The sequence below is a fragment of the Pezoporus flaviventris genome, unplaced genomic scaffold (assembly GCF_033815535.1).
Source record: "Pezoporus flaviventris isolate CSIRO_AGI_PZ_B2104156 unplaced genomic scaffold, CSIRO_AGI_Pfla_v1 ptg000007l, whole genome shotgun sequence".
NCBI lineage: Eukaryota > Metazoa > Chordata > Aves > Psittaciformes > Psittacidae > Pezoporus > Pezoporus flaviventris.
Window position 1 is genome coordinate 75386757 of NW_026892555.1, and position 19148 is coordinate 75405904.

Consider the following 19148-nt stretch of genomic DNA (forward strand, 5'->3'; position numbering starts at 1 on the left):
TGCATATGTCCCTAAATGTTTTTATCCCTAGTGATGATCCTTTTCTTGATGGTCGGTAGTGGAATTGCATATTTCATAGTCTTCTCTTTTATTACAGGTTTTGGGCTGGATCCGAAATGGAGAGTCAATGTTAAATGCTGGGCTTATCACTGCTAGCTCTTTGCAGGAGGCAGAACAGTTACAGAGGGAGCATGAGCAGTTTCAACATGCAATAGAGGTAAAAGCACCGTTTCAGTGACCATAGACAAGAAATCCTGTATTACACTTCATGAGCCTCTGTAAATAGCACTGTTGGGTTCATGTTACAGTATTTTTAGTTTAGGAAAAGCTGTTGAAATTGTCTTACGGCAGAGAGGTAAAAACACTGGGAAGGTGGGTGTCTTTTTCATTTTGGAGCTGCAATTCCAGGTGAACACATAATCTTAGTACCCATTTGCATCGTTGTAAAGTGATAGCTGTTCACAGCAATTTTACTGAAAATGGTGTTTCACTTTAATGATTAGCATTATATGTTGCATTCTAACAAAGTTAAGAATAAATGGAAGAGCCAGCATCAGTTTTGTTTATTTTGATATGGTCCTTTAAGGTTTCACTGAAATTTGTGTGTGGTGATGTGTCCATCCTTCTGCCATGACTTCAGGCAAAACTTACTGGATTCATCATATCTCTGCAAAAAAAATAGGCAGAGATATTAGGACTGACTGAAGTACAGTATTATTCATTTAAATGCACTATCAAGGGAGTTGCAATGGTATTATTTATAGCATACATTTTTTAAAGAATTTTTGTTGAAAGATTGACTGATGTTCTGGGAAAACTGTTTTCAGAAGTACTTTGTCTTGCAGTAACTCTTTCATATTCATTTGCTGTTCGGTGAACTTTCAGGCTTTCCATCTCTTTTTACAGTTTGCACTCTATGTACCCTCATTTTGAGAGCGTTGGTAACTCATAAGTATAAAAATCCTGAGACCTCTGGGTGTTTATCAGTTTAAGAATAAATGACTAGGAAGCTTAAATTCTCTGTTTTCTGAGTCATTCGCTACTCAGATATAATAATACTTATTATAGTTAGGGGTTCCAGATTTTAGGCAAATATATGTTTAGACAGTATATGCTTACAATGAATGTAGAATTTTCTTTTTTATTGGCCTGAATGTCTGCACCTTCACTAGTTCACTGCTGATGTATAGAAGACTGCAATAAAGCTGTGAGAACAGTAATAGCAATCAAGCCAAAATAGGATACATCCTTTTCATCATCTTTTTGCTCACCACAAAGGGAAAGAGGATCAACCTGAAATTCATAATTATAACAGAGTTTACTGCAACATGGATATGCTGTGTGTGGTTTCATGCTAGACAGTGGCTGTTGCTTACAAACTGCTAGTCATTGTTGATTTGATGATAAATCTCTCTGTAGGATTTATTTCCTTTGTATTTGCATAGTGAAGTTATGCAGTGGCTAATACTATTTTTAGTTGTGTATGTGTATAGAGGTGTCATTGACACAGTGGAAATGTGAGCTAAGGTGTTAAAGAAAATATGCTGAAGTGCCCCACTGAGCTTCTCAATTTTCACCTCTTTTCAGAAAACACATCAAAGTGCCCTGCAGGTTCAGCAGAAGGCAGAGGCAATGCTACAGGCTAATCACTATGATATGGATATGATCCGGGAGTGTGCAGAGAAGGTCGCTTCCCACTGGCAACAACTGATGCTGAAGATGGAGGATCGTCTCAAGCTTGTGAATGCCTCTGTTGCCTTCTATAAAACTTCTGAACAGGTACAGAAATGCTACATGATTTGTGTCTGCCCTGGCTAATTCTTCAGTGTGGCATGCAACAGCATTATGTAAAAACATGGTTGACTAGGTTTGGTTATGTATGCTAGTTTGGTAACAGCTGCAGTTAAAAAAAAACCTGCAAAAGCAAATCCTCTGACCAGCTGCCTTAGAAGGAGAAACCATGTGTTGCAGCCTTTCAATATATAAAGGGGTTTTATAAGGCATAGCCTTTTTACCAAGGACTGTAGTGATGTGACAAGGGGCAATGGTTTTAAACTGAAAGAGGGTAGATTCAGATCAGATGTAAGGCTGAAATTTTTTACCATAAGGGAGGTGAGATGCTGGAACAGATCACCCCAAGAAGTTGTGGATGCCCCATCTCTGAAAGTACTCAAAGTCAGGTCAGATGAGGCTTTGAAGCTCATCTAGTGAAAGATGTTCCTGGCAGTGGCAGGAGAGTTGGACTATAGAAAGGACCTTTATAAGGCCCTTTCAAGGCAAACCGTTCTGTGATAAATGAACGAGCATACAGATTGTACTAACTGCTAAGAGTCTGTAGTGTAATTGGTCTGGCTACACTTGCTTCAATTAGCAAACTTCAAAGAAGATACATTACCAAAGTGCCATGATTGTTCATGAAGGCTGAACTCTTCATCTGCCTCTTCTATCACCCTCCCTATAATATTCCTCAGATTCTTATTTTCAATTGAGAAAAGTCTTGTAGAACATTCTCAAGATGAAATTCACTGTACAAGTGTTTAGTTGGATTTCTGCTTGCTTCAAGAAGTTTTGCTTAGAGCGTAAACAAGTAACCAGGTTTTAAAGGATGGCTTCAGATGGCTAATTCTGATTTTTGTGGGAGAGTCTGAAAAATCAGCTTGTCTTTAGACAAGTTAGGGGGAAGGTTGCTTCCTTTGCAATCATATCTTAAGCCCACCCTGAGCTATGCACTCACAGAGGCAGAGAAAAAATGAGCAACTTTAGGGATAGCCTTTTGAGGTACTTCACTTAAGCAAGCCAATGCTTGCAAACCTATAGCTAGATTTTGGTGCTTTCTCTTAAATCCCAGTCAAAACATGTCAGAAGCTAAGATATATGTAAGGGGTAGATTGGTTTTCCATGGTTTTGGCTTGAATTTTGATTTTTTTTTTTTAATTTATTTTTTTCTTACTGAATTTTATTCAAGTTGAACTCTTTTCTGATAGGTGTGCAGCGTACTAGAAAGCCTGGAGCAAGAATATAAGAGAGAAGAAGACTGGTGTGGGGGAGCAGACAAACTGGGTCCCAACTCTGAAACGGATCATGTTACTCCCATGATAAGCAAACACCTGGAACAGAAGGAGGCATTCCTGAAGGTCAGGTTTGATTTTTTTTTTTGTGGTTTTCTGTGTTTTGACAAGCATGCAGTCAAATGCTCACTCTTATAGTGCTGAAATGTATGTGAAAAGCAACAGTGCCTGTCAAAAGCTACAGGTATGTCCCAAGTTGCAAAGACGTGGAAGTACCATATTAACTGCTTCTGACAGTGATTAGGAGGATACTGCCAAGTGCATAAAATTAGAGCCAGTTTTATAAATATATTTCCTGTTTAACTTCAGTAGATGTCAGGTTTCCCACTGTGACTGAAGATGAATTGGGGATTGCTGCTTTGAGAAACTGTCATCTAAAGAATGCTTAAAGGCTGCTGCTTTGGAAGAGAAGCGACAGTCACATAGTGCCATTCCTGCTTGTGCATGAGAGCAACTCTGATGTACTTGGACTACAGTAGAGTACGGAAGGAGGAAATTGCTGGACAAGCATCTCAGAGTAGTTGGATTTGAGTAAAAGTTTGCAGATAAATGAAAGATTTTCATTCCAACTAATGTCCTGGAGAAGAAGTTTATCGATCATACTGAATGAATGTGTAACGGGTGCTTGCAAAGCAATATTACTGACCATGTAACCGAAGGCTTTTTCCAGCACCACCTTGAAAGACTACTAAGAGTATAAAAGTTATTTTTATTAAAAGCCTTTTTGTTCTTGGTTCACAGATGAAAACATTAAAAACATTAGCGTAGTTCAAAAAACACTATCAAATAGATCTTTCTGAAGCTGGCATGTGAGTTACTAATCTTTGTTTTAAAACAGTGTGAGGAATGGCTTTGTGTCTTTATTACTGGGTAGACCCATGCTACCTTTATCTAACCTTTTAAAGTAGTATTTTGCGCTCTGCTTATTAAAAATAAGGCAGCCAGCCCATATGTGTACATTAAGATGAAGAAGGCAGCTGAACTGAGTGTTGGCAATACAGTGGCAGGGACTGAAAGCTCTCAAGGCCTTGTCTTAATATTTTAAGGGCATGTCTTAATATTCTAGCACTTTTGGTTTCACTTCAGCACAGCATTTACTTTTTGTTTGAAGTACTGGTGCATGTTTTGGAATATCCAGGTGTGTACATGAGCCTGTGCGCTCTGCTTATGCAATAAGTAACTTCAGTTGGCACATGGCATATACACAAAACAAACTTCTCTGTAAGCTCTGAGTCATGCTTGAAAGCTCTAGACCAGATAATTGGTTTCCAGGATCTTCAGATAAAAAAGGAATAGCATTTTGTTTGGTTTTTTTTCCTGCAGTGTAAGTAAGGATTAACTGCTGTTTGTTGGGAAAACTGTTTTAGTGGCTGGTTTGGCTTACTTGCAGAAGGATTAGCAAGCAAAGTTTTCTAAAATTAGAGAGCACGGGAAACGCATGAAAGTGGGTGAGGAAGGTCCTTCATCTGTTTCTGAACGTATATTTGTGCATCTTCAAATAAAGTAATACCACTGACTCTCTAGGCTTGCACATTGGCTCGGAGGAATGCTGATGTCTTCCTGAAATACCTGCACAGGAACAGCGTAAACATGCCAGGGATGGTGACTCACATCAAAGCACCTGAACAACAAGTGAAAAGTAAGGTTTTTCTTGTTTCTTCTCATCTTTTTTTCCTCCATAGAATGTGATCATCATGTGCTGTGCTGTGTGTGATGATGATGAGGGGTGAAGCTTGTCCAAATGGAAAGGGTTCTGTCAGGCTTAACAGGAAATAATTAAAATTTCTCACACACTTTGAAGGAGCTGCTGGATGTAAAATTCTCTTATACCCAAATGAAGTTGCTTTTGAATTTATCTGTCTTCTGCTTACATTTAATCTTCTTTCAATTTGAGTCTCAAATGTGCTGCTTTTGTTGAGACAATGAGATAGTAAATTTCGACATGTTAATGTTTGGTCTGAAACCAAATGGGAGCTTAGTCAGTCTGTTGGTGTGGTGCATTCTGCAAGTTCCTTGGGAGTGCCACCATGATATAAGATAATCCCTTGAATGATGCCCTTGGGCCCTTCATATAGTTGAATCAGTATTAAGGAACTTCATGAAGTGTCAGATAACTGACATGATGTTTAAAATTAGATATGTAGTAGCTGAGATGAGGCAGGAAAGAATATTACATGGGGCTTGGCTTTTGCTGGTATTAATTCAATGTAGTGCAGCCTTAACATGTATGGTGGGGAGTGGAGTAGAGAGAGAAATCTATAGGGTTTTCAAGGACAAAACCACAGGAACTAATAGGCTATACATAACTGATGGGTGAGGTAGGCAGAAGAGAGGTCAGAGAGACTCAGAATATTGCATTTTATTACCTTATTTGCCAGTGTGTTCTGCTCAATGCATTTTGATGCTGTGACTGAATACCCAGGCCATGCTAGAGACTCAAACCCAGAGATGCTTAATTGTCTAATTAATTGCTGTTTGCAGCTACCTAAAAGTGAATTATGCTGAGAATGGAACAAGACTCAGAGGAGCACGGCAATAAGACCAAAGGAAAAAGTTGCAGCAAGGAAAAGTCTGAATGGATATAAGGAGAAAGTGTAACAGCAGGAGTGAGAAAGCACTGGTTAGAGCAGGTAGCCCAGAGAGGTAGTAGAGTCTCTGCCGTTGGGAATTTTTAAAACTCAGTTGGAAAAGCCACTGCAAAACTTTAGTTAGTCCTGCTTTTAGGAGGAGTTTTGAACAAATGGCCTCCAGAGGTCACTTCCACTCTAAATTTCTTGATGACTCTATTAGAAAAGAACATGGTCACTGCTTCACTTTACTACAAGGGGGAAACAGTTTGTGTTAAAGTTACCCGTATATCTAACAGTTCTCAAATTGAAAGTCTGCCTGTGTTGAATTTTTTGTGTTGTAAAGATAATAGGGTATTTGCCATACTTTTCACTGTAAGTAAATAATTGGATTGTGGCAGTTGAAACTTTGAGCACATAGAGCTGACAAAGGATTGTTTTCCCTCTGTCCCCATGGCATCAACTTTTATAGAACTGTATAAGACAAAATCTCAGTGAAAATGCTGGCATTATCAATAACTGAAGAAGGGTTGCTGACATTTGTCACTTAGCTCTTCTCTTGGTAGTAGACAAAGAAAACAGAGCAGAAGCAACCAGGAGGTTGTAGTTACTTTCTGAGTACTTACTAAGTTTAAGAAAAAAGTCTTAGGGGTTTGGGACAAACTTTTCAAAAATTCAGTTTTGAAATCTGTATAGAGAAAGGTAAATGTGTTCAGGAAAGAGCAGAAAAGTCTCCACTAATGTCCTTAAGAATAATTATATATCGGAACTGCAGTGTTAAGCATGTTCTGTGTACATTTAAATCCTAGATGAATGCTACATGTTTAAAAAGCAACAAAAGTCCCCAGGCAGGCAAAAAAAGTAATTTATGTGCTCTAATACTTTTTCTCCCATAAGCCATTTAATATCTTCTGAGAATTAAGCACGAGTCAAGCTAAAACTGGCGAGGACTGCTTGCTTTTAGGTCTCATTGGTATGATAATAGCTGACCAAATCATTTAAAAGTTCACTCTGATTTTCCTGTTCAAATATGCATGTAAGGAAAAACAAATCTCTGTTCATCTTCTTTATAAACTGATAGAGAAAAAAATAATAGTGTTTATTTCATTTTTGTGAACTAGAGGTTACGTGTTCTGCTGGCCTCATACTCAGGTGTATGCCTGAAACAGCACATCAGACTGTGCTCAGTGTATAGTATATAAAGGATCACTTTAAAAACTTGCGTAACCCTTGAGTTTCTGCAGAACTGCTGAACATTCTTCAGAAACCTCATTTTGTGGCATACTTGATCATTATTCGCAGCTGCAGATTATGATATCTGGAAAAGCAATATCTCAATCTGAGCAAAGTTTACCTGAGCACATGCTTCATGGGAAACAGGAATCATAATGGTATTGAAATCTGAGAGGTGTCCTTCTGTCCCTTCATATCAGTGTAAGTAATTTCCTTGACTTGCAGTTAAGAGTATCCGAATACTGTATCAAAGCTGAATTTTAGGAAGGAGTCCTGAAACTGTGCTGGTGGCAGGTGAATTCAGTTGGTGACAATTGCTGTAAGCTCAGGAAGGGAGCATCTTCATCTTTGCTTCTGCTGCTAATTTTGTGTGCTTCTTTGTTAGCTCTGTTTCTGATGTAAGGGCTGCAACTGAACCTACTGTAAGAACTTGTGTAGTGGTGCTTGTATTCTTAGTTTGCTAGAGAGTGCAGGATGCATAGAGACAGCTGAAAGCTCTCTGAGCATGGAGAAAAAGTTGAAAGTTTAGGAAACAATCCTAACAAATGTTGGAATCAAAGAAAATAACAACAGGGACTTGTTCAGAAGACTTCAAGCAGAGCTTCTTGTGCAAACCTAGTAGTAAATATTATGTTCCATAGCTTCCTTTAAGTATTTTATAGAATATTTTTCTTTTCCTTGCAAGTCCAAGAAATTAATAACGGTAACAATAATGGTGCCCAGCCAAATGTCTCTCGCAGCCTTGCCATCTGTATCATGTCCTGACAGAACAAGTGCTGGTCCAACAAGCTAAATTCACCTTATTTGCTCTTTGTCAGAACTACTTCATTTGCGTCACTATCAAGATGTCTCTTTTTACATGGTGTGTCCTGTTGGGTGTATTGCATTATATAATGATAATTGTATCCTACCTGCAAACCACCCTTTGAAATCTGGCATGTATTCTGAATGTTTTGGAGGTGGGTGGCATAAGGCAGAAAGAAAACTGAGGAAACAGGTGAAGCTTATAGCAGATCAGCTCATGGTCTGGCTAAGGGACAGGTCAGTTAGGATGTATTTGAGGGTAGTCTGCCTAGCAGGAAGAAAACCTTGTCTGCAGGGACCAGATTCCAACCAAAAAGCAAGTCCTGGGTGATCTCAGTGCTCTGTGTCAAGTGGAAGTACAGTGTTTACAAGCTGAAGGACATTGGCAGTGATGCAGACAGGTTACATAATCCTCAGGGAGACTGTGACAAGTGTTTGCAATTGGTCCCAGATCACAAGTAGAGGTAGAGTGTGATGCTTTTTCCCTCAGCCTCCCTTTATTTGAGCTTCTCTGTCAAACTGTTTCTTGGAGTTGTTAGCTTTTGGGATGTAAGGCATGGTGGATCCACACAGTGGGGCAGAGGAATGCAGAGGCATTTAGAAGCCTAGCACCTGATAGGCTTCCTTCATAATTACAGAAAATAGCCAGGTGTGGGTGTAAGTAGAAAAGTAAGTAAAAAGTTGTGAAGAATGAGGCTTTTTTTGTAGTCCCTTCTGATTGTGATAGACATCCCCTTGGGCTCTTTGCACCAGAGACATTGGGCATCCCCATTTCTGTGCATTTCAGCTTGCCATCTGGGTTTGCAATAGCTACAAAGTCTGGTAGAGCTGCTGCTCTGCATGAAGCAGTGGGTAAAGTGAACTTCACAAGAAACTGCTAGGATTTCTTCATTTGAAGGAAAAACAACAAAGAAGCAGAGTTCAGATAAAATCTTATGCATATGGTAAGAAGCCTTTGCTATCCAAGAAGAATTAAAAAGTCAGACCTACGGAATTGCAGGTTAACAGTGGAATTTGGATTTGACTTCTCAGTGGCAGACAGTTTCTTATACTCAGGAATAGACTAACAAATTGTGCAGCTAATTATTTGATTGCCTGGAAATTCTCTCAAGGCTCAGTGAAAACTCGTTTGAACAAGTCCACTTGATTATACTGCTGCTATTTTTTTATTTTTTTTTTTTTATTAGGGGAATTACAAACTTAGTGATTGTGTATTGTTACTTAGCTTTTCCATAAAATAATTATCTGCCTGTTGAATTTGTTCTTGTAGTGACCTAAGTTTATAAGTTTGCCTACATGTATTAAATTATTAAAATATATTTTAGGAGACTGGGTTATTCAGCAAAGTTTTGAGTATTTTTCGTTATGATCAACATGTTGCATTTAGTATGTTCTGGTTACTTGTGCATGCTTGTTCTTTCAGAGGAAATGTCATAAAGAACTATCTTTATCAGACTATACATTCAATTCTGTGCCAGTCCGCGTAGCAAAGACACTTGAGAGAAAGAAAGGTGTCAGTAGTATGTTTGAATTGCATCTCTAGTTTCTTTCTGTAAACAATAATGAAAAAGAAGCACTGTTTTATGAATATCAGGGAAAAGAGCAAAACTGATAGTAACAGAAAGAGTAAGTGTATTGTAAGTTCTACAACATAAAGTACTTTAACCTGATTATTTATTTGATATTTAAAAAATTGGTTGTTGTAACCTCTTTTGAAACTGTTTTCTTTTCTTCAGATATCTTGAATGAACTCTTCCAGAGGGAGAACCGTGTACTGCATTATTGGACCATGCGTAAAAGACGTCTTGATCAATGCCAGCAATACGTGGTGTTTGAAAGAAGTGCCAAGCAGGTGAGAGTTTTATATAAAAAAATCCTTTTCAGTGTTATCAAGGTTTGACATGCACTGACTTGTTCCACAATAACAAATTTGCCATTGACTTCAGTATGTCAAATGGCTGAAAGATCAGTGGTTAAAATAGAAAGCAATTGAAATCATTTGCTTTTACTTTAATGCAGAACAACTAAATCCATTGAGGCAGGGTGTCTTTACTGCTTTAACTTAAAGATAGTGTTCTGCTTCTGTCAGCTTGGTATCTGGGAATCTGGTACCTGGGAATCTCATTTCTGCAAGCTTGTGTTTGACAAATGTTACACCTGTTAACTTTTACACACACCCCAGTTTGACCAGGGAAATAACAGGCAGCAACATTTTTCTCGGGGGAAGGGGCTGTGTGTGAGGGGAGGAGGGGGAGAGATCTAATTAACTTGGTTGGCAGTTCTAGAAAGCTGACATGTTGGATAACTCATTAAACAATAATAACTGAATGACTTCTGTTTTGCAGTTCTGTGTGTACTCAGTTTTGTCATTTCTTGCATGATAGATCCACCTCTCTGGATTTTGTTGAATTTCTCAGTCTGGAAAAAGCTGTTTAAATAGCTACCACAAACGCAAAAAATCCCATTCACTAATCAAAACACAAGCCATAAAAATAATTAGGGGGTTCCAAGGCAGAATTAGTGACTGAAATGATCTACAGTGGTTCTTTACTTTTTTTTAAAACTGGATATAGGGCAAAGAAAGGAAGCTATTTGTTCCTTTTCTGCAGAAAAGGTGAAAAATAACGCCAATAGTGTGAAATATAGTTAGATCTACTTTAAAGGACTCAAAAACCTAATTTTTTCTTTCTGACAGCCAGTGTAGACAGAAGCTTACTTACTAGTGGCCTGTTTTGATCTCTTAAAAGATTTCTGAAGTCCTTCTTTCATGCTTTCCCGAAGAGAGTAATGCAAGATAAATCTTGAGTGAAGTTAAAGATTAATACCCCTTTAAAACAACGCCATCACCCCTTCCCCACACCCCACCCCACTTTTGAATAACCTTAACTCCAGCCTCTGCCAAGCACATGATCTACTTGCTTTTGTACAGAGATTACTGACTAACAGTATAACTCTGGAGATAAAGGTCTGTCAGCATTTTCATTGTAAATCCCATTCTTCAGCAGTCACCAGTTCAGTCATCATAAAGTAAAACCAGCCTTATAGGGACTCCAGACTGGTTACCCCAAAATTGAAATGTTGTTGTATTCATTTAGATTTTTGTTTGGAAGTCGGAAGACCCAATACTTTCAGAACTCGATGCTCTGCAGTGGGAGCAGATACTGTAGTAGTTTGAGAGGACAGTAGCAGACTCTCAAATCCTCCCAGAGCTAAGGGCTCACTTGATGATTAAACTGATTCTCCAGTTCTTGTACAGTGATATGTCTCCATCATACAATCCTGATCCTCACATGAAATGAGAGCTGTTCTGAACTGTAGGAATTAAGATCAATGAACTTTCTGTTAAATTATGGCTCTAGAGAGCTGCCAAAAAGTTACAAAAGGGTAACTTTTTGAGACGGGAAGGTTTTTTGTTTATCATTCATCATTGTGTAGTAAATCCACCAAAAGGTGAAGGTTAAAAAGTTAAAAGCGAGAAGTATAAATGTTTGTAGTATCAGTGATAGCCATGCTGCTTGTCCATATCAGTCTTTACTTGCAAAGATTTGCATTAGAATGACAAAGGGTATCACACAAGTGGTTGGTTGAAATGTCCCTTTTCTTGACAGTAGTCCAAGAGCAGTTGGTTTGTTTCCATGAGCGATGTTTGAAAAATACTGGCCCATCTCATCATGCTTGCATAGGCACTAGCATGCTAGGTAAATGGCATCCTAGCTTTCACATTCAGTGTTGAGTTTTGAAGGCTTTTACCTTAGTTTTTGTACCAAAAGGAAAAGCATCCTAAATAGAAGGAAGAAAATCAAAGTTGTTTGATTATCTTTGATCAGGTTGCAGTCTTAATGAGCTTAAATTGTGGTGGAATTATAATACAGATGATGCCTTTTCTGATTCAGTGTAAGGTTATGCTCTTGGCAAATACATATCTACTATCCATCAAGATTAAGCTTCTCCTTTTCTTGCTAATGTGGGTAGATAAAAGCATAAATTGAAAGTATGAGAGGTAAAAGGAAGAATGAGGACCCACTAGCAACCTACTACTTTTTCTCTTGGGGTATTGAGTTTTTGTGCTGTCTGCATTCACTGAAGACACAGAAGATACACATGCATTTATTAACATGTTGTCCTAAGAAAGCTGTCTTAAACTTGTTGAATATCTGATATTGGCTATATAAAGATGAAGAAGTTTCTAAGTTGATGTCTGTCTGCATACTGCTGTAGTAACCTGTCTTTAGAGCTGCAGAACTGCTTGGTAATGTCAGTGTTCAGTTACATTTTTTATTTTTACTATTACACAGCAGTTTGAGAGTACTGTTTCTGGTAGCCAGAGAATAGGATCCCTTGCAACCAGTGAGTTATGTGTAAAAGAGCACTGAATATTAATGTGGATAGAACATAGATAATAACATGGTTCAGCATGATTCATAATAGTGAGAATGTAAGGTGCCAGGACATGGAAGGGAGACAATTTTAGTTTGCCATTCTTAGGTCTTGTCTTTTACTACCTATACATACAGTAATTGGTTTAAGTAATACATCTCACCATTCCTTCTCTGCTGCAGGAGTACATTTCTAGGAGTACATTACACTACAGAACATACTTTTTGAAGCTGGAATACATCAGCTAAAGAGTGAAATGATAGTTAAATCTTACGGGCTTGGGAAGTTTATCGTACATATTTGTCAGTATTATGTACCTTTTTACAAGTTGGAGAATGCATATTTTTGTCTAGAGCTGTTCTGTGTTGCACTAAAACAGTGATTTCTGCTCAGCTGGGGAGTGTGCTAACAAAACTGTAGACATAGACAGTTTGGACCTTTCAATAGTGGACTGCCGTAGTCTGTAGTATTGGACTTCCTTGAAGTATTCAGATTCATGTGTCAGTTTTTTAATTCTTTTAAGCGTTGCTTCATGGTCTGAGTGAATTATTTCAGACTTACAAACTGTTTGGTATTGTAGAGGTATTAAATGACTGCAACGAGTGACATAGAGTAAAATTTACCTGTGGCTAATTTGTATTTGTCAAATACTGATTACAGATCGTTTCTGTTGGCAAAAGTATGTTGCCTTCTCTCTTACTTTTCCTCCATTATTGCTTTTTTTAGGCTCTGGAATGGATTCATGACAATGGAGAGTTTTATTTATCCACACATACTTCCACTGGCTCCAGTATCCAGCACACTCAAGAGTTATTAAAAGAACATGAAGAATTTCAGATCACAGCAAAGGTAAAATAAATAAATAAAGTGTCTAAGATTTAAAAAACTTAAAACAACCCAAGTTCTTTCCTGTCCCCCTAAAATAAATACCAAAACAAGGATGTGTTGATCAAGATTTGCTTACTTGCAGTAGCTTTCTGTCTGTGGTTCTGCTAGGAATAGAATAAACCAAAAGATAATCAGAAGATTATCACCGTTACCAGAGCTCCATCAGCCCTATGTGCTGTTGATTTCTCATAACAGAATTGTAGTGAGATAGCTTAAAAATGTTTTTTTCAGAAACCTATAAACCTTGCAGGGCCATTCACTTCCACTTCTGTTTCCTCATGTCTGTGGATTACTGCTAGTTCATTTAGGATATAAAATACACCAAGGCATGTCATTATTCAGCTGTGATTTAATTAGAAGACAGTAGAAAAAAATAAAGCTTTGCTTGTTAAGTTACTCATTTTATTAAAGTAATTTGTGATTCTGCTGTAACTTTAGGCCATGGCAGCATTATGTTATTCTACATATCTGGAAGCCTGTGCCAAGATGCAGATGTCAATTGTGAGGCTTATCAGTTTTCACCTGTGAAAGAGTGAAAGACAGGCAACCAGTGCATGACCGTAGTACTTGATCTTATGTATCCTTGTCTGTCTCTGTGCTTTATTTTGTCACCTGTTCAGACTGTCACCTCTCAGCTCTCCAGTCTTCATCGAGAATAGAAAAGCAATAGAAAGAAAGGAGGTGTTTCTTTGTCTTAAAGACCACCTCAAAAAAGGAGACTTAGAGATGGACTTTGTTGTGATTCATGTGGGAAGGGAGAAAAGAGAATCTGGAAAGAACAGGGATCACTTCTGCTTTTCAAACCTGGATTTCCTTCCTTCTGAGTTTTGCTTCAACTTTTGTTCTGCTGGATCCCTTCCAACACACAGAGCACCACTGCCCCCCTTGTTTCCTCTGTCAGCAGATGACGTGATTGCCCCTTTTGAAAGGATGTTGTTAATGCCACTCCCTTGGCGTTTTGCTACCTGTTGGGAGGATGTATTAGCCCTTTTTAATTCCATAGTGAAAAGAAATGCTTGGATGAGGGACCATTAGGAAAGAAAAAGAATTAAAAAAAAAAAAAAGGACAAGCACTGTTGATTTTCCAACTGTCATAAAAGAGTCAAGTTCTTATTGACTGTTTTTATTAACTCCGTTACCAAGGGCCTTGACAGTACACCTTACTCAGATAACACACTTAATTCTGACATGGTATCAAAAAGAGGTGGAGATATAAACTCATCCATCGTGGACGATTTATGATTTACATGAAAGAAAGTATATAGTCTTAGGCAGCTTGTTAATTGGAAAAAGTTGCAGTTTAGATGGTGGCTACTTGTTCTCTCAGTGACTGTGTAAGAGCAAAACATAACACTAAAAAGGTCTGAAGAATATAGTCTTAATCTGTTGAAGTTGTTGAATCTGTAAGGCATATAACAAGACTTATTTCCATCTCAGCATTTCAGCGCTGACTGAAGGAAATAGATTGTTGAGACTGTGACTGTGGATGAGGTCCAGTACCAGTGCTTCAGTGATAATGAACAAAATATCCTCTTGGGCATCAAAACCCATTTGTATTGATGTAAGGAGAATACCCATGTGCTGAAAAGCTTGCCTAGCAGAATTTAATCGCTGGGTTAGCTATAAATGACATTTTTGAAAGAAAAACAACAGACCTGTATCTAGTCATGTAGTAATAAAACCCAAGGAAACCTGTATTCATCTTACGATATTTTTATTAAGAAAAAGGTACCTGTTTAAAGGAGTTCTGGGAAGAGAGAGGAGAAAACTAGCTCTTTTGATGGCTGCTACAACTGCACTTAGTAGCAGGTTACGCAAAATGACCACCTTCATGACAGGTAGAGCTAGTAACTTTTCGATATTTTCCTGTTTTCATAGCAAACCAAAGAGAGGGTGAAGTTGTTGATACAGCTGGCTGATGGCTTTTGTGAAAAAGGGCATGCTCATGCAACAGAGATTAAAAAATGTGTCACAGCAGTGGATAAGAGGTACAGAGACTTTTCCCTGCGCATGGAGAAATACAGGACCTCTTTAGAGAAAGCTCTGGGTATTTCCTCTGATTCCAGTAAATCGGTAAGAGATATTTGAGTGTGATGACAGGCAAACAAGCTTTGCTTGCATTTAATTTAGTGATTGTTTTCTCCTGTCTCTTTACTTAATCGATTCTTTCTTTCTTTAATAAAGAGCAAAAGCTTGCAGCTGGATATAATCCCAGCCAGTGTCCCAGGGTCAGAGGTGAAACTGCGTGATGCTGCTCATGAGCTTAACGAAGAAAAACGAAAGTCTGCCCGCAGGAAAGAGTAATAAATCTATTTATTTTTTAATCACTGAGAATGCATAAATCAATCCTGATAATGAGACAACTGTCATGGCTTGTCTGGCATCCTAGAAATTGAATAAGTGGTAAAAAGAGAGTGACATTACTCCGTAGCTCCTATTGCCTTTTATTCACATGCTTGTTCTCACAGATAAGTCTAGCATGTCAGAATCTTAAACTTTCAAAACTGTATCAGATTTCTAACATGCTTTTTTTCTTTTTAGAAATAATGTGAAATAAATGTGTACGGGGAGGAGGGAAGACAACAATTAAATGACTGTAGCAAGTGTAAAGCATTTGAGAAAAAATTCCATCTCCTTTCCCCTTTCTTTTTGTGCTGGTTAGTAATGAAGGGAGGTTACCTGTTACGTCTCCTTCATCTGTAGTCTCCACATTTCAGTTCTGAGATTTTTCTTGCAGCAGTGGAAAAAGCAAAAGCTGATGAGGAGAAAGATGTATTCTGGTTATTATGCATTCATAATGATCTAACAGGCTGAGATTTGATTATTCTTTCTGTTGTCACCTAAGGTTCATTATGGCTGAGCTAATTCAAACAGAAAAGGCTTACGTAAGAGACCTCCGGGAATGCATGGATGTAAGTTTTCTTTTTTTCTCGCTAATCTTTGAAGACAGGATTCAGTCCATTGTGTTCTGTTTCTTTCTGGTTTTAACAGCTGAGCATGTTTGGTTTGCAGCCATAGCGCCAAATTAAGTATCTTCTCTGCTATTAAGAAAAAACTTAGAATTATGTCTGATAACAGCTGCTTCAGAATTCATCCTATACATTTTGCTTTTTTTCCATACTAAGTTTAGCATTTGCTTCTTTCCCAATTCACAAACATATGGGGTTTTTAGTTTGAGAAAGGGGAGGGAAAAAGGAGGGGCTTACTTTATTTGCTTTGCTAGCAGTAGAGGAGAGCTTGTGTTAATTCTCTTATTATCTGTATCACATGTTCTGCTACTAGCTGACTTTTTGAATAGAAATTCAGAGAGATTCCATGGAAAAGTGCCCAGTAATTGTTATGCTGAAGCAAGTAATGTTCAGCATTAGCTGTTGCACAAAGCGTGAACTTCTAGACTGCAGACATGACCGTGATAAAGAATATCCTGAAGCATTAGAGGTTGTCAAGAATGCGATGCATTTTTAAATGCTGAAGTCTCAAGGGATGATGTTAAATTGTCAGTTTTATAATGTGGATTTTACTGTCAAAATCACAAGGTATATTTGACACAACAGTCACACTGTCACATTTGGTGATGATGATGCTACGTGATCCACAAATTCTCTCCAGGAATGCATTCTAACAGATACCTGTGTGCTTCTGTTCAGTGTTTGTCATGACTTTTCATGCATCTTTTTTGTTCTGGGCAGACATATCTATGGGAAATGACAAGTGGAGTAGAGGAGATCCCACCTGGTATTGTAAACAAAGAACACATTATCTTTGGAAACATGCAGGAAATCTATGAGTTCCACAATAAGTGAGTGACTTATTTTCCATTTCCATATTACTGCTAAATCCAAATGATGACCTGAGGGATTTCCTAATGAAAATATTGTGCATATGAATAATGGATGCTTTTCCATTTAAAAAAAAAAAAAAATAAGAGAGCTAAAGATTTCTTCTTGCATTGCTAAATTGTTTCAGTTGTTGCTTTTTGCAGCCAGGTAGGTGTGCCATTAGAAACTGTCTTTTTCAATCTTGACCATCTTTTAGCTGTTTAGATATTATTTGGATACATTTGCTGCAGGTTTTCCAGTTGTTCTAGAGAGATGGAAACCACTGAACTCAACACAGATACAGCACAAACATCAATTTAAGACTGTAATTCCTTCAGAACCCTCATTCCTGATTCCCAAGTGCAAATGCTAATGGGAAAGAGTAAGGCTTCCTGCTCTTTCTTGGCTCTTTGAATCTTATGTGGAGATGCCCCACCTTTGTAACATTTACTTGAGTACGGAGCTTGAAAGATGCTTGTGGAATGGTTCCTAGGCAGATCCATGTACAGGAATCTGGCTTGGAATCTTCCCTCTTTGTTAATTCATTAGTCTCTGTGTTGGGTTATGATTCTTCTAGGTAATAAGGTACACCTAGCATATTCCAGAACCTGATTTTACAGCCCTTTGTATGCTTTGTGTTAACCAGAGCATCCAAAAAGCAAGTCACCTCCTTTTTCTCTTGAGATGAAAGCTAAACTTCTTTTTAAACTGTGCTGTTCGTTTCTTTTCTACCCATAGTATATTCCTCAAGGAGCTGGAAAAATATGAACAGCTACCAGAAGATGTCGGCCACTGCTTCGTTACTTGGGTAATGAAGTCAGACTTATGTTTGGAAGTAATAAGGAAGATAATGAAGGGATAGATTCTGGCTCTTGGGTCCCTTTTTAATTTGTAAAACCTTTCCTTCAAGTTTGAGTAAAAATGTGTTTAACTGGGTGGAGGGAGAAATAAAGGCACTGCTGTCAGATGTCAACACTTAGATGCTCTTCATGTTTATGCAAGTTGCCTAATCCTGCATTCATGTTCGCTTTAGTATCTTTGTCTTAGTTATGAATAATCTACTTTGGCACACATTACTATTGTTTCCAGTCTAACTTGCCTGATGCTGCCAGCGTGAATGAGAGAATAGTTTTGTATAGTTCAGTTTCTTGAGAGAAAAGGTATGCTCTCTGATAACTGTGTAAAACCAGAAATTATGCTCTCTGATAACCTGTGAAAATTTGCTTTTTGTTTTGCAGGCAGACAAATTCCAAATGTACGTTACTTACTGTAAAAATAAACCAGATTCTACCCAGCTGATATTAGAGCATGCAGGAGCATACTTTGATGTAAGTATGTTGTGCCCATCTTAAAAGTGTGCCTTGGCAGCTTGAATCATGTACTTGCGGTTGTGCTGAGTGCCCAGTTTCTCAAGAAAATAAGAGTTTCTTGGTACTAATGCTGGAATTTAGTGCCAGCTTAAGAAAATCAATCTTACATCTCATATGGGTAATTGATATTGCTCAGTTGGTCTCATAAAGCTGTCAAATCAAATGTGAAAAGCTGCTATCACATATCAGAGCAGTTCAGAATGGGAAACGGTTTCTGGCAGCAACAACTGAGACATGACTCTTGAGCTCTTAGAAGCACATTCTGCAAATCTTAGCATTTTGATGTGCTTAGTTTGCATTGTGTGTAATAAGGATTGAAATCTTTGTTAAATTCTTGGAGCACCTCTAAATTGTAATTGTATATAACGGTAATTCAGTTGACTGCCATTGTTCAGAGCTGCTAAACCACCCACCTTGCTTATTCAGTCCCAAGGTTACTTGGTCTACATATAATAGTCCGCTTAAGAAGGGACCAAATTTTAGCAGCTGTTAGAGTTTTTAGGGAGGAATTTGGGCCACACTGAATAAGTTTTGGTGGCATGTGTATTTACAGATTATTCAGAGCACTCCATTTTTGTTTCCTTCTCCACTGTGCTGAGCCACTAGCTGTGTAGTGACACCACAAATTTTGTTTAGAATTACTAGGAGGAGCAGAGGGAAGGACATAATAAAAAACAACAAAGCAAAAAATCCCTGAAGTTCTTGGGATTAATTTCAAAGGTCTATCACTGAGGAGATGGGGATTCTAAACATTGTAAAGTAAAGCCTTTTTACGACGCCTCCGTTAAACTTTCAGTCTTTGAAGAAGTTACAGGAAATCAGGCAGATATGGCAAAAAAAAAAAAAAATCACAAAGGGCTCTGATAAAACTGTATTAGAAATAAGTTCTTGTGACCGTCTCCAAAGGAGCATCCTTTGATCCCTCTCTTTTCCAGTGTATCCAGAGCTCTCCATCCCCTAATCCACCTAAAGTGGATTAGAAGTATGAAGACCTAATTCTGTACACAGGTAACTTCAAGAGCT

At 38.1% G+C, this 19148-nt stretch overlaps 1 protein-coding gene across 3 annotated transcripts in view; it reads left to right on the forward strand.

Moving 5' to 3' along the window:
- TRIO (trio Rho guanine nucleotide exchange factor) overlaps window positions 1–19148 on the forward strand; it is a 237274-nt gene that overhangs the window by 136126 nt on the left and 82000 nt on the right. For all 3 annotated transcript variants that reach the window (XM_061449239.1, XM_061449238.1, XM_061449236.1), the window contains exons 16-27: window positions 98–217; window positions 1588–1779; window positions 2985–3134; window positions 4593–4707; window positions 9409–9524; window positions 12776–12898; window positions 14816–15010; window positions 15122–15237; window positions 15783–15849; window positions 16627–16736; window positions 17494–17563; window positions 17994–18083. In XM_061449239.1, the coding sequence (XP_061305223.1) occupies window positions 98–217; window positions 1588–1779; window positions 2985–3134; window positions 4593–4707; window positions 9409–9524; window positions 12776–12898; window positions 14816–15010; window positions 15122–15237; window positions 15783–15849; window positions 16627–16736; window positions 17494–17563; window positions 17994–18083 (1464 nt within the window). The remainder of the gene's footprint in view (window positions 1–97; window positions 218–1587; window positions 1780–2984; window positions 3135–4592; window positions 4708–9408; window positions 9525–12775; window positions 12899–14815; window positions 15011–15121; window positions 15238–15782; window positions 15850–16626; window positions 16737–17493; window positions 17564–17993; window positions 18084–19148) is intronic.